Source organism: Etheostoma cragini, chromosome 14 (genome assembly GCF_013103735.1).
Source record: "Etheostoma cragini isolate CJK2018 chromosome 14, CSU_Ecrag_1.0, whole genome shotgun sequence".
Lineage (NCBI taxonomy): Eukaryota > Metazoa > Chordata > Actinopteri > Perciformes > Percidae > Etheostoma > Etheostoma cragini.
This window is the reverse complement of record NC_048420.1, coordinates 20,128,805-20,144,708: the sequence shown is the minus strand read 5'-3', so window position 1 is coordinate 20,144,708 and position 15,904 is coordinate 20,128,805. Positions and strand designations below refer to the sequence as shown.

Sequence of the window (15,904 nt, the reverse complement as noted above, 5' to 3'; positions counted from 1 at the left end):
CAAAACACGGACCGAAACGTTCACTTCTCTTTGCTTCAACTTGAACACTGATGCTTAGATGGACTTTATTTTGCTTCAGCTGAAATATGTCAACATATTTTTTTTGCAACACAAAAGCCATTTTTCACATATGAACTCCAGACAATGTCTGAAATACCAGGTCCCGACATAGTCTGGAGTTTGCTTTTCACACATGTAGCACACAACAGGAGATTGTTTGTGTCACATGCATTCTCACTTACTGGAAATACCCTGTTTGGTTTAAATGAGGGCCGGCGCCTGGTCTGGCGTGCAGCAGACAGGACATGGCGCGGATTAGACTGCATCACAGAGCCGTTTTTTTGTAATTTGGTCATAAACAACCGAGTCTCTTGCTGTTCCTTGAATTTGTCTAACGATTTCGGCATCGGCCTTTACCGACAGAAGTTTCCAAATGTCGTTGTCTCTCCAGTTAGACATTTTCGTTGCCGTCTTCGTGTATATCACCCTTCTTCTTTAACGTCTTTTCATCTTCTCTTCTGTTTTGGGCCGGCTGACAGAAACATCTAACACAACCATACGATTTCCGTGAATTCTCACACTTTGGGCTAAATCGGCAATCACGGACGTTGGAGCCTACTCGGGAGCTGGCAGGGTAAAGACATTTGCGTTCCAACCTCCAGCTCTGCCAGGCAATGTCTGGATAATTTCAGTTTTGCAGTGCATGTGTGTCAGGGCCTTCAATCTCTGTAATACTATATACAGTCTTTTACAGTGTAAAGCATTGCTGCTCAAACAAACATAAAATAAATGAGAGTATCCTCAACAAATAGTTCAATAGTGAAGGAGGTACCATTGTCTAATAAGGCAGTTTTGGGTTGTTATGTTGTAACTAAGGCTGTATTGAAATATATTAAGACTATTGACACATTTATACTTGGAGACTATAAGGAAAGTCATCAATAAAGGGTTGTGACTTTGCTTCTTTTTGAAATAGTTAATACATATATTTTTAATGCACTTATTAATTAATTTACAAATGTTTAATAAGAAAGTTTGTGCAGATGTAGACGTGTACTCCAGGCTGTTTCAGTGCACTGTGACCTCACTAGTGGGTGTGGTTACAGGTTTCTTTCCCTACAATAATAAATCGGGTTCTTAATATTAACACGTAAATAAAAAGGATTGTGGTGTAGATTCTCTTCAGCCTTTTTTTACCTGTGGAAAGTTGTTGAGCTATTCAATGGAATGATCATTTCATTTTCTGTTTGGAAAGAGGGGTTATTTTGCTGGAACCAGTAGTGACTTATAGCAGTTGCTATGAACAGTTGAATCTCAGTTAATTTAATGGTAGTCTTGTTTATCATAGAGTTTTTATATGTGCACGTCAGTTTACAACAACCTGGCTAACAACCTAGCTGCTTCCGTCCTACAGTGCCTTTTTTATTTATCATAGAGTACAGTACAAAGTGCTTTATGTACTTTGTTTTTGGTCTGTCAGTGAACAATCTGCAGTGGAAAAACTCAACGAAGCCTGGCCTCCAGAACACTCTCAACACAGTTTGTCTTGGTTTTCACATCATGCTCAAGGCTGTGTATGTGTCCTTCACAATAAAATAAAGGCTGTTTTGTGTGTGAGGGATCAGGTGTGACTCACTCTTTAATGGTGCTGCCTGCTCAGAAAACATTAGCCTAAGTCTGTCCAAAGCTGAGGAAAATGACCAGTCCTGAATGTTAGAATGAACTGTGCGGTCAACGGTGACGCAGAACATGAAGGCTGAATTCAACTCTTCCAAGCCGTATTTCATGCTGTTATTCTTTTTGCTCCTGTTATCTCTTTGGTATCAATTGGAATAAAAGCATCACTGACTGGCTGTGTTGGTAAAGCATATCTGGGTTTTCAGGATTTCTAGGTTTACTTTATGTCAGACTGTTACCACTCGCAGCCATTGGGAGCCCCCCGTATGCCCTGCTGCTCCGTGCAACTTTAAATAAGACATATCATGACCGTTTATACATTCATTCTTGTATTATGGGTTCTTGCTAGAACATATTTACATGCTTTTATGTTCAAAAAACACATTTTGTTTTCCATACTAATTGTCTGAAGATAGCTATAATCACCTTCTGTCTGAAATGCTCAGTTTTAGCACTTGTCTCTTTAAGCCCTCTCACAAAAAAAGCCTAGTCTGATCTGATTGGCTTGTGAGAAAAATACGGCACACCTTTGCAAAGGTAGTTCTCAAGCTGTGGGTGGTGATTCTCAGAGGGAGGGTAGTGTGTTCTAATGAGCCTGCATGCGACATAGGAAGGGGAGCCACATCTGAAAGGCTTGTTGAATCTGATCAGAGCAGTATTCTGATCTAAGCAGCCCACAAACCCTGTGGGTTGCACTCCATTTACCCAAATGTATGTGTACAAGGACTAAAAAAGTTTTTCATGATATGTCCCTGTGACGATCCAATACCGTTTTGGTTTTGTTGACTCATATACAGTGTGTAATGTGGTTAGGTCCAAGATAAGATAACACCTATGCAAGAAGAGGGGGCTTATCTGACGATGTGTGTTGCTTTACAATGTACAGGCTCATTCTCAGCTTTGTGCCTCAAAGACTGTCATTACACATAGCTTCAATCTGTGTTTACATCTCTTGCCAAAGCAGCCTGGCTTTGAAAAGGTCAGCAGGCACTCAGAAAACAATATTCCTGCTTAACAGACTCCATGAAGCAACATTTTAAAACTCTTTTAAACTTGATTGACCCTCAGAATCGTCTGGCCTCAAACGAACTTTAGGCGTCGCTGAAATTCACCTTCCCGTACACACAAGGGTCTGGGAACATCATTTTCTGATCAGACAGCAGGTCGTCTGTGACGGTGAGCTCCTCCAGCTCCGTTGTGAAGTGATCGGTGCCCTCCACCATCGAGGAATCCTTGACTGCGCTGTACGTGAGGGCCACGCTGTAGGCGGCGGGTTTATCCAAGCCTTTCCTCCCGCAGCAGCAGATCTTGCGGAAAGCGGCGCGAAACTTTTGAGACATGGCGTTGTAGATGACCGGGTTGATGGCACTGTTGAGGTAGATGCAGATCCTGCAGAACAGCAGAAACCAGCTGTCCAGGTAGGCCCGGTCCAGGAAGGAGTTGACCACCACCAGAGTGCGGTACGGCATCCAGAGCGTGGCAAACAGGATTACCACCACAGCCAGCATCTTGGTCACCTGTAGTGGGCGACAAGCAGAAATATAAGAAGTGCTGCTGCAATAAAACTCCCAGAGGAGTCTTTAGTGGCCAAATCAATACTGTTGAGCTGTGAACAAGTAAATAAAAGTAACACATATGGAGCCGCACATGGTAAACATATTCAGTTCTCTCTCTTTATAAATATGAGTTCACGAACATCTATATAGAAACCTTTTTTTTGTTGAGAATAAAGACGTTCTGACCATTTGAAATCGTTTTTTAAAAGAGCAAGCTCCCAAAACGTTTCAGTAGCTACATGAAAACAAAACTAACTGCTAGACCCACAGATCAAATATACATTTTTTTTATTTTTTTTATTTTAGAGCTGAAACAATAGGTCAATTAGTCAGTTACTCAATTAAATTGATCAACAGTTTTTATAATCGATTCTATTGTTATATATATGGTTATAATCTGAAGATATTTGTGTTTGGGATATAACATTTTTTTTCAGCCACATCCTCAGCAGAATGTAGTCCCTTGTTAAAAATCAGCAGCCTCGCTGTCATCCTCTCCAGGCTCACACCCACCTGTCTGCGGGAGGTCGCGGTGGAGCTGGAGTGACGGGAGTTTTTGCAGCTGGTTCTCTTATTGTTGGTGTTGTTGTTGAGTCCGTTTTTCTTCTTGTCTTTGGGGTCGGAGGGTAGCGGGTTGAGGAAAAGGATCCTGGCGATGAGGCCGTACAAGACCGCAGAGAGCAGCAGCGGCAACACGAAAAAGACGCCAAAATCAAAAAAGTAAATGGGTAAATAATACTTCCTGGGGACTCTGTAGCCGCAGGTGATGATGGTTATGTTTTCATACACCAGCTCATTGATGTCTGACAGATAAAACCACATCACACAGTACAGAGAAGTAAATGCCCAAACAAACAAAATGATCTTTTTTGCTCTGGACAGGGTGCACAGAAACTGGGCTTTAATCGGATGACAGATGGCGATGTATCTCTCTATGGTGAACGCTGTTATGGAGCAAGAGGAGGCGTTGATCCCGAGATACTGGAAGTAGGTGATAAAGAGGCACCCATAGTGGCCAAACACCCAGGATCCCAAGATGCTGTCCGTGATGCTCGGTAAACATGCCGCTGTCAGCACCATCAGATCAGCCACGGCTAAACTCACCAGGTAGCAGTTGGTTGGAGTCCTCATGTGTTTGGTTGTGAGCACCACCAGAATGACCATAACGTTGCCAACGATTCCTAAAGCGCAAATCGTAAAAAGCAGTAAACTACTTATCACTTTGTACTGGATACTGTAGTCCGTCCAAACGCCCAAAGTGTGGTTCAGCTCTGGAACTGTTGTGAAGTTTTCCATCTTTATGTTTTAGTTTCAAATAGGTTTTACGCACGACAAAAGCGAGTGATAAATCAACTCTGCAGCTCCGGGAAAAGTGTAAATCGATCTCAAAAAGCTCAAAATTGCACCATATTGACGTATGTTGCACATGAAACCATCATAATGTGAGAAAGAGTGAGCTGCGCGGACTCTAATAACACGATCGCGTTGTGCGTAAAAAGCGATGCGTGGCCGTGATCGTCAGAGCAAACTGTGTGTCGGGCAGATGGCGGTTGGGTTTTTAGCCTTGCTCTTGGCACGCACGAGCTTTCATTACGCATGCGAGGGGATTAGTCCATTAGTAAATTTGGACACTAGACCTCCCCCATCAACAAAGCTGCGCTAAAATGTAACACCATATTTTTGTATTTCTGTTTATTTGATATTGTTAGTTCATTACTTACATTAAGGCTGAATAATCAGTGTTAGTGCTGTCTAGAAATATGATCTAAACAACTGCCTCTTATTCTGTCTCTCTTCATGGAAATAGTCTGTGGATTGTTGATCTGCATCTTAAAGGCAAACCCCCAAATAACAAATCCCTTTTTAAGATTTGTGTGTTTTTACAGGGCAAAAAAAACAACTCTGAAACCAGCTCAGCTCAACAGGCTGTTACTTTAATAAGGTGGCTGCTGCATTATGGAATGAACTGCAGTCTCTGGAAGATGGAGCTGATCAATGGCTGCAGGTGAAGTTACATGCAGTTTTCTATTTGGGATTCAACTTAAAATTGGATTACTTTTTTGAAAGATTGTGGAGCCTACATGCTCTTTTGTAGGAATGTTTTTGCCAAACGAAACGTCTACATAATCATTAGTACCGTAATTTAGTAGAATATGAGTTTTGACTGTTCTATTGTATGTGTTCAAGTTACAGTTGATGTATGAATTCTTGGCATAAACCTAAGGTCCGGAAAATGCTGAATAGTGTCAACTAAAATGTCCTAATCATCATTATACATCTTTTTATTTCCAGCTTCAATTAAGATGATGGTCATGGCCAGTGTTTTTGACCAGCCACCAAAAAGAAAGTCTTTATATTTAACTATATAAAGGTTTATAGAATAGGAAAAATATTGAAACAGTATTATCCAAGCCAACTGTCAAATTTAAACAAATGGAGCCTCAAAGGAATGGCTCAAGGTCTGCCATAAACAAGCTGCTGACCCTGACCCCCCTTCATTAATGGTAGTACACTGTGGGGTCCAGTCCATGACCTCCCCTGACAGAAAGCATCACTTTCTGCTTCTAAGACAGCTCTCTCACTTCTTCCTTATATTTAAATTTATATTTAACTATGTAAATGTGTATTGATTAGTAAAAATATTGAAACACTATTATCCAAGCCAATTGTCAAATTTAAAGAAATGGAGCCTCAAAGGAATCTATCTATCTATCTATCTATCTATCTATCTATCTATCTATCTATCTATCTATCTATCTATCTATACATGGGTTTAGGTCTGAGGTAGAAAGATGGAGGAAAATGTATCTGAAATGTAAATTTGTTAAGCATTTCATTACTTAATACTTTTACAGTGAGTATATCTGACACTGTACTGACATTTTTGTTTAAGTACTAATTAGAGTTTCAGCACCTCACTATTGCAGTTATATATTAACACTGCCTTTTATAGACACACTGAATCAACTTACTTCACTCAACAATGAAGCTGATTCAGTATATTTTTTTTACATGTGAGGTAGAAAAAGCTTGAAGCTAAAAAACAAACCAGTACTCTTTCATGTAGCCAGCATGCAAAAAACAAAAAGACAGATCTGCAGTGACCTCTATTAGCTGCCATGCTGTCCAACAACATGGGAATCTGCAGTCGCCTGTTCTCTTCTTCTTAACAGTGTGGAGGTGGAAAAACTCTCCTCCACACCAACTGTGCACATTCTCCACAAACTCAGCTGAAAGTGGTGAGGATCATGCCAACACGCACGCACGCATGCACGCACACGCACGCACGCACGCAGACACACACACACACACACACACACACACACACACACACACACACACACACACACACACACACAAACACACACACCGAAACTGCTAGCTGTTCATCCCGACCAACAGGTGGACCCGGACAACAGGGAATTACATAATAATGACACCCCCCCATTTTCTCCCATGATTCCTGTTATCTCTCAGCATGAACCGTCCGTTTTAGCTCAGTTTCTTGAATCCATTTTTGTTCAATCTGCATTTTTTGTCCTGGGTGAATTTAGAAAATACAAATCTGCTGTGGTTAATTATGCTGATTTGTTTTCTAGCGGCAAGATTTCATCTTTAAATTAGTTAATTTTTTCTAAATTGACATTAATTGGGAATCTATTTTTCTACCTTTAGAGTGGACATGTTAGCAATGTGGATTTAAGAAGCCAATTTTGTAGCATCTTGTGGACAGTGAAATAGCACAAATGAAGATTTCTGTCATTTTTTTATCACTTGGTTTCAAATAATCAGAGGGATCGGTGTCTGTTAAACAGGCTCTGCATGCAAATACTGTTTACATATTCATGATGAAGTCAATGGTAAATTTTCCAGGGCTAATGATTCTTGTTTTAAATATTACAGTTATCATATTCAGGTCCAGTTTACACATATTTGCTTGATTACATTATTTAAATCATAGCAGCAGTGGCAGAAAGAAAAAGCTTAAGGAAATGAGTGAAAGAGTTCTACTGCCACCCAAAGGACACACCTGACAAGCACCCAAACCGAGACTCAGAGGAAACCTAGGAATCAGACTTTTCTGTTCCTATATAACATTAATTTCACAAACTTGAATCCAAAGAACCATTGCCTCTTGTTTTGACAGAGAGCAGCGTAGTGGAGACAAGACATGGGGGGAGAGAAATGCTGAAAGACGTGCACTCCCATGAAGACCAATGATGTTGTTGAGGACAGCTGTCATGTGACTTTGTCATTAAGAGAGCAGCTCCGCAGACCTGTCCTGTGATTTTACGTGGTTGCTCTTTAATTAACATTGGGAAAGACATGCGGACAATGCATGGCACACTTTGCAAATCAAAAAATATTTAAAAAAGGAGTTACATTTGACATCAAATGCAATGGGTTGTAAAAAAAAACATGAAGTTAATGGCTGTAGTTTTCTGTAGAAAGTCCTTTTTACTGAGTTGCATTAATTTCTTCTGTGTTGTTTGGTTGAGACTTGAGAATTGTCTTTTTTTCTTTTCTTTTAGGGCAAATAATTTGCATACTTGTGCACTATAATAGAGTTCAGAGTAAAAAAGCTAAAAGAAACACACACAAAAACAAATGGAGCTTTGAGGTGGTGTTTTGGGCTGCATTTACCCACTACATGTAACTAACTTCTTCTTCCTCTGTTTTTCTACTGTTAATCTATCAAAGAACATACTATCTTGAATGGATACTCAAGTGAATTAGCGTCACACTTTCATACAATAATACTGGAGGACTTGTGAGTCCATATTTAAAAGCAGGAAAGGCCAAAATTGACAGCATGATTTCTAGTATGAAGTATTTATCAACCTGAAAACCTAGAATCTTGTTAGGTCTCTCAAACTGTACTACCCAAGTTTGTAATGTCGGCTTTCTGTAAAAAGATGTCGTTTATTATTTTGTTTCTGTCAGATTAAATTTCTAAATTTTGATGGAAAGAAATAAAAACGACATCTCTGCAGATTAAGCTCTGCCTGGTTCCAACCTGAAGCCAGCAGGGGGAACATTTGTCACATTAGATCCTGGCGGACCTGATTATGTTCTGGGTCCACAGATTATTACCTCTGACAATAACAAAAATGGCCATTGCCATGTTTCTGCTGAGGTTCACTAACAAGAGTAATGCTTAGGTCTGACAAAAAACACCATAAACGATGGCAGCAGGGGAAATATGATGATATCCTCTGCCGCTACTCCATGTCCAAATTACAGCTGATGTTGGAACTCTTAGCATTAACCTAAGGTCCGGTAAATGCTGACTAGTGTCAACTAAAATGTCTATATCATCATTATACATCTTTGTCTTTCCAGCTTCAATTAAGATGATGGTTATGGACAGTGTTTTTGACCAGCCACCAAAAAGAAAATCTTTATATTTAACTATATAAATGTTTATAATTTAGGAAAAATATTGAAACAGCCAATTGTCAAATTTAAACAGATGTAGCCTAAACAAAATCTATCTTTCTATCTATCTATCTATCTATCTATCTATCTATCTATCTATCTATCTATCTATCTATCTATCTATCTATCTATCTATATCCATCCATGCATACTGTACATGTCCATATGGATAGACTAAGTCTGATGATATTGTGCACCATTTATGCCCATAACATATATCAGTGTGCATGTATCTATTCCCAAAGAGCTATAAACCATAACACGTGTCCATTCATTTAAGTTATACTGCTGTTACACAAGGTACACAGCAATTACATAAGCTTACACCCATAATGTTCAGTAAATCAGAAAATATTTTTTGTTGAAATAAAAAAAGAGATTGCCTTTACATGTCTAGAGACTACACACTGAGACATTGGCAGCCAACTTAAAGGAAATCAGTCCAAAACACACACACACACACACACGCACACACACACGCACACACACTGCAGCCATGGCTCAAGGTCTGCCATAAACAAGCTGCTGACCCTGACCCCCCTTCATTAATGGTAGTACACTGTGGGGTCCAGTCCATGACCTCCCCTGACAGAAAGCATCACTTTCTGCTTCTAAGACAGCTCTCTCACTTCTTCACCACCTGGTTCCTCACGGTCTAGCAGGGTATTCCTGTACATTACTGCCTCAAGGACCTTTTTTGTAGATTTTGAAGTTGTAAAGGACTCACTGAAATGTAACATGTGGTTTCAAAAGAATCCCATTAAGGTTTCAACTGTATATCACAACTGAAACCTAGTTTTAAGAATCACATTAAAACTAGGTTTCAACTGTATATCACAACTGTTTTGCTGTTTCATGCTCAGTGTATGCAGTATCACACATTAACAACATGTCTTGCAGGGATTCCTTTGAAACGTGATCACATTTCACCGACCCTAGCTTCCTTAAACTGGTTACCCAGTAAATTGATTTCAAGATATTGTTAATTACCTACAAAGCCCTGAGATGCCTCGCCCTAAATTATTTATCGGATCTAATATTGCCCTATGTGCCTTCCCGCACCCTGAGAAACTTGGACAGGTTGCTTTTTGTTCCAAGACCCAGATTCATACATAAAGGTGTCAGAGCCTTTGGAGTCGGGGCTCCACTCAGTAATGACCTGCCTACAAACGCTGTCTCGTCTTTGAAATTTCTTTTTAAAAGCCCACTTGAAATGAATATTTTTAATCAGGAATTTTATTTTCCTTCAGATTAAAAAAAGGAGAAAGAAAGAATAAAAGATCAGAAGAGAAAAATAGAGAATTTCCTCTGCAGCTGTCAGCCATTTTAAAGCTAAAGCCTGTTTAACCAAAACAGATTTATGTCTCACAAACAGACAGCTGACAGTCAGCAGCACAGCAGCATTAATGGAGTTCATCAGTTGACAGATTTAGTTACTTTTCAGCTTACAACTCTTCATACCCTCCCTGTCCAGTGAAAACCATGCATCTCCAACATTTGATACAATTCTCCTACTTCTCAAACTAAATAAATTATTTATACAAAATACACATTAATGCAGGAGAAATATTTCTTTACAAAGATCAAATATAAAAGTAAAACACTGAAACAGGGAACATTTGACTGCACAATGAATACTTTTATTTTAGATACTTTAAATTTAGCAAATAAGAAGATTAAGATTTTTACTTAAAGTGCCTATATGTAACTTCCAATTTGTGTGGATTTTAGCGTCTCTTTGAACAGAAGTGGGAGTGTTTTCCCACACCTGCTGTCGAAAACGTCTTTTCTTCATGGTGCTGCATTGCCCACCAGGCCTGGAAAACCTGATTCCTTTTAAGGATTTGGGTATTTCTGAGTCATTCGATAAACTGATCCGGGTTGTTGGAGTCACTTGAATCAGTCGAGTCAGAATTGCTAAATCACCAAAGAAACTCAGTCTTACTGCGCACACCCACTCACCACCTCATGCAGCTGCTCAAAGGAGAGCCAGTTAGTCACGGTGAAGAAAACATGTTGAGCCAGAATGTTTATTTATTGTCTCAACGTAGTGTAGCATAAGCAATATATAGGCTTTCAATGTAGACACAGAAAACGGGAACGGAGATGTGCCCTTGGTGAACCTAATTTTGACATGCTACATTTCTAGGCGAGTTGAGGAAAGCTTGCAATGTTTCGGACTGTCTGCTCGACGTAATTGCATTTTAACCAACTACATTTATACACCAAACCCGCAGTAGGCCTAGCTAGGCTACGTGCAGAACATGCTGCTATGTTATTTCAGAAGTGAAAGAATGGCTTGTGTTGTGGATCTGCTTTACCCTGAGCTCAAGGAGAGACCTTGCTCGTCTGCTACAGATCCACTCATAGCCGGCTGATTAGTGCAATTGACTGACTCACGCGAGAACTCCTGAGTCATCGACAACTCATGAGTCATTGAGGACTCGTGAGTTGTCTGCGAGCTTCTAATGTTTCGGACTGTCTGCTCGACCTAATTGCATTGTAACATACTATATTTACACACCAAAACCCACAGTAGGCATAGCTAGGCTACGTGTAGAACATTGTATATTATTTCAGAAGTGAAATACTGGCTTTCGTTGTGGATTTGACCTAGAGGAGAGACTTCACTCGCTCATTTGCTACAGATCTACACATAGACGACTAATTCGCGCAATTGACTGACTCCCGAGTTATTGACAACTCACGAGTCATCGAGGACTCATGAGTTCTCGAGTGAATCCCATGGTCTGGGCCCACTTCGGATGTATTCTGAACTAAATCTGGCATCACTGTCACTGTGTCATGACACGGGTCAAAGCATAGGCAAGAGGTTGTTGTTTCAACGAAAGTAGTAATGACTTATGTGGCGCATTTAATGAACCCCTCGGACACTTTACACAGTTACAGGGGGACTCTGGAAAAGAAAATAGTAAGCCAACACAAACACGGGCTAAAAGAAACAAAACGTCCACGCTAAATGGAAGGTGGGGTGCGATTTAATGTTGGCTACTGACATACAACCATATCGCGCAATCCAAAGTGTATGAATGAAATAGACATTACATACCTAAGGGCCAATTCGGGGACGTTTTTTAATAATTAACATTTACTGTTTGTTAGTCGTCCTGTTTAGTGTTCTTGTGTTTTCTGTTTATACTTGGACTTTATTTTTTACTGTACCTGTTTTTTGCCTGCCTGTTTCCTGGACTACTTTGGTTTTTGTGCATTTGAGTTTTTCACTGAAGCATCAAAACTACCTTCAGTTTCCGCCTCTGCATTTCGAGTCCACCATTCACCAACCTTCTATAACAGATGCTGCCTAATTATTTTTCTTGCCTTTTTATTTCTGTATATTTTTCTGTTGTTTTCTTTTTCAGTTTACTGTTTTTAGTGAGTATATTTTTGTTCAGTCCACTGTAAATATATCTGCTGTGCATATGTTGCACTGACTTTTTTGGTGAAAATTAAAGTGTGTGTGTGCGTGTGTGTGTGTGTGTGTGTGTGTGTGTGTATGGCAAAGCATACAAAAGATAAGAGTATACTTTTCATTACGGCCAACAGTGTGTAGTTTGGTGATATGAATGAAGTGTGTGCTATTTTGTGCAAAAGTTAGATTTTTATTTTAGTTTGGGCGTGTAGTTTTGTGAATTTTGTTAAGTATTTAGATTAAAAAAAACACCCTAGTCTAAAAAATTGTTTAGCAATTGAAAAGAAAACAACCCTGTAATTTCCTTCTTTTCTCTGATTGCCCTACCCCAGTATCAGCCATAACTAGAGAAAATAACTTTTAAAATCAAATTAAAATACACTACACACACTAGGCCTATATAAAAAAAATCTCCTGCCATCCTCTACCTGGCTGGACACAATAACACAGGCTTTTCTGGTGTTCAGCTGAAATCTGTGACCAGTTGAAATGTGGGCTCTGTAGCGCCGTCTAGCTGCAGAAAATTCTATGACTTAGCGGGAAACATCGGACCTGGGAAAGGCCTCGATAAAAAACTACTGTATACAAAAATAGCATTGTTTTCACTTTAAGTCTCGTTTGCTGTTACAGGTCATTTATGATCATCAGATGAAAAATTACAGTTTCAGAAACATTTAAAAGTGTAATGGGAAAATTAATTTCATGCATGATTTCTTATGTCCCATAATGAGCATGTGTTGATTATTCATATTATTATTCAAAATGCTTTTCAGGGTGTATGACTTCTGAATCTCTCTTTGGAATCTCTTTTCCTCCAAGGACAAATGGCAAAAAGTCAAACAGAAGCAGTTGTCTAGAGCTGTGTTCATCATAGCAGGTCCCAGGTCGAGACCATAGCCTATCCAAAGAGACAAGATGTTCTTATTAATTGTCATACTAAGATTAGACTGTTTTCCAAACAAGGTATTCTTTTCCCTGGGGGGACGGGATATAAGGCAGGAGACTACTGAGGCAAAGACGCTTGTCACTCTGTAGCCCAAGTGTGCATTGTGAAAACTGTTCTTGTCATTTTAATTGTTCTCTGCAGAAAACCTTCATAGAAGACCAAACCTTGATTCAGTTTGTCTTTATTCGGTTTCAACAGAGTCTCACTTCCAACAAATTATTCTCTCGCTGTACAAGAAACTTCCACGTCAAAAAATACATACTAACTTCAAGTAAGATCCTCCACCTTCTGTAGTTTCAGGTTAAAACATGGTGAGTTTCCCTTGTCAGCAATGAATCTGGTCTCATATCTTCATTACTTACAAACATACAAAAAGTGATTTATAACCTTGAAACAAAACATTTTCCTTTTCTCATGTTTTACACTTCTCATGACTTTCCTGGTTTTAAAACAGGATTTGTCGGAATTGTACAAAACTGCAAGCAAAAAAAAAAAAAACTCATATGATGTAGCAACTGTTTAGACAATCTGGTGTCGGTAAAAAAAAAAAAATAAACACTCAGCTTGGCCCTCCTTCACTTGTGCAAGCTGAAACAAAACATCCCTCCCTCAATAGATTTTGAACAAGCAGCTGCAGCAAGTTATGTTGCTTTTTATAAAACCCAGAATTTTCTTCATCGGGAATGGGTCCAATAACTGATGGGCGAAATCATTTCATATGTGTTTGTTTGTGGTTGAAGATGTTGGTTCTTGATGGATTATTATTGAGGAAGTGAAGAAGTGCACAGGGGCCTTTAGTCTCCTCTTGTGACTCTAGTTCAGCTGCACTTGTGCTGTTGGGCTAACGCTTGTTTGATTTACCTGCTTGAACCTCATCCAAAATACCCTTTAAGTTGTGCTGAGTGACACCGCAGAGGAACATGAGACCACTCAGCTCAGCTTCGCATTACAGCTTTACTCAGCTCTTATGATTAACTACAGGCTATCTGTCCAGTCAAAGACGTCCTCCCCTGCTGATAGGCTGTCTGACTCAGTTGTATCTTCCTGCATCCTTAATGCCTGCATTGCTGTGTCCCGGTCTAACCTTGGACCTGTGTCTTTGCCTCTGCTGCTGCTGGCCTCCTATACACTATTCTTAGCTTTACTTGTGTTCTGGCTTCAGAGCAGATCCGTCAGTGTAAAATGCCACACTTCGCCGGATGGCTTTAATAAAATGGGCCCTGCTGGTTGGGAGCATCTCTGGAGGAAATGACAAATCACTTTAAATCATAAACAACAGAGCAGTGCTGTCGCTAGCAAAAATATCGCATGAGAATAGTCTGGTGGACAGACGGGGACGGCACAGAATGTTTGCAGGAGCTCATCTCAGTAGCCTATGTCTCTCAGTGGTTGGTTTTTATTTCACTGCAGCGCTGCGCTTAAAGTCGTACTTAGACAGATGAATGTTTCCTCTTTTCTGTTTACTGCCTGGAGGATGGAGGTTTACACACACTTACATCCCAGGAGAACACATCACGCAGAAGGGATACCGCTGGATAAGCGTTTGCAGGCTTTGCTCAATATATAGTATGTGCAGGTGTTGAGAGAGCTGCATCTTTAGTCCCACTCTCCTTTTGTTTCCTTTTAACTGCAACGTATACACTTGCATGTTGTCCGTTACATTTTATGATTTAATGTACAATCAAATGTACACAGACATTTCGACCTCAACCTCCAGCTGAAGTTTGGCACGTGGACCGTGTTCTGTGCCATGTGTAGAGACGGCCCCCTCAGGCCCCAATGGCTGTAGTGTGTGTGTGTGTGTGTGGGGGGGGGGGAGGGGGGGAGTTATGTGTGACTTTCTCTGACATGGCACAATCATGGTTATGTATTAGAAACTGCTATAGGCAGGGCAGCAGAAACTGTAGTGGCATTAATGTCGCAGCATCGTGCATCGTATCACCTTGTGAGTCCGCATTTAAAAAATGTAAGTCAAACAAAGAATATCAGGAAACACTGTACTTTTGATCCCCTTATTTAACAATGTTTGCATTTGCTGTAACACATGATGTTTTTGTTTTATACACTATAACATGTAGTTAAATAAAACAACACTTTTAAGTGTCTATTAATGTACTATTCACTAATTGTCAACAACTATAACTTCTCCTGTGAAAACACCCGTTCCACTATGCTGTCATTCATTAAGTGTTAAAACACCAGCCTGTAAACACATGGACTGTAGGCTGTGTTTATGTGGCGTGGCGAATGCAACCCTGGTCATCGCCCAGATCATAATGACCACGTCTCCTCCACTGCCCGGTGAGAAGGCATGCATGTATGGAGCTGATGGTTGTACATCTTCCATCACCGGGCTGAAAAGAACCTTTCACCAGGATGCAGAAGTGGAGAGTGTGGAAATATGTCAAGCGATAAAGAACTGTGAATTTCCCCATCTTCAGGCCAAAAGTATGTGGAAAACCTGAAGATGACACACATGTGATCTATTACCTTTAATTACCGTAATAATCATTCATTAAAACGCGGCTATATCTAAATGTTATTGTATGCAGCATTACGATTTCCTTTTACAGGATCAGTGGGGCCCAGGCCAGTTATAAACACAGCCCACAACAAAATGTACACATCAGTAAATGAACAGGGGTGTCCACATACTTCAGTCCATTTTTCCTGAAGTCATGACACTTACAATGGCAAGTGAGTTTCCTTTTTTGTGGATTGCTTACTCGTGGTTCTTGAGCGTTGATTTGGAAAATATACAAAGCTATTAGAGTTTTAGTATTTGCAAATATGAGAGGTGGGTGAGAGAGATTTTTGTTTTGAATGTGATGTCTAATGTAGAGAAACTGTGTGTGT

The 15,904-nt window shown here is 40.0% G+C and overlaps 1 protein-coding gene and 1 long non-coding RNA gene across 2 annotated transcripts; both read right to left on the bottom strand.

Annotated features, from left to right (window-relative positions):
* Positions 1-1,511: 1,511 nt before the first annotated feature.
* On the bottom strand, positions 1,512-15,665 carry LOC117956536. Its single transcript, XR_004659309.1, has 4 exons — positions 15,653-15,665; positions 13,484-13,487; positions 9,559-9,565; positions 1,512-2,320 (listed from the first exon to the last, which is right to left on the bottom strand). It is a non-coding gene; the product is annotated as an uncharacterized LOC117956536 (long non-coding RNA).
* trhrb (thyrotropin-releasing hormone receptor b) lies at positions 2,320-4,746 on the bottom strand. The gene is made up of 2 exons (XM_034891616.1): positions 3,747-4,746; positions 2,320-3,194 (listed from the first exon to the last, which is right to left on the bottom strand). The coding sequence occupies exons 1-2, from the start codon at positions 4,527-4,529 to the stop codon at positions 2,769-2,771; spliced, it is 1,209 nt and encodes a 402-aa protein (XP_034747507.1). The 5' UTR covers positions 4,530-4,746; the 3' UTR covers positions 2,320-2,768.
* Positions 15,666-15,904: the final 239 nt, after the last annotated feature.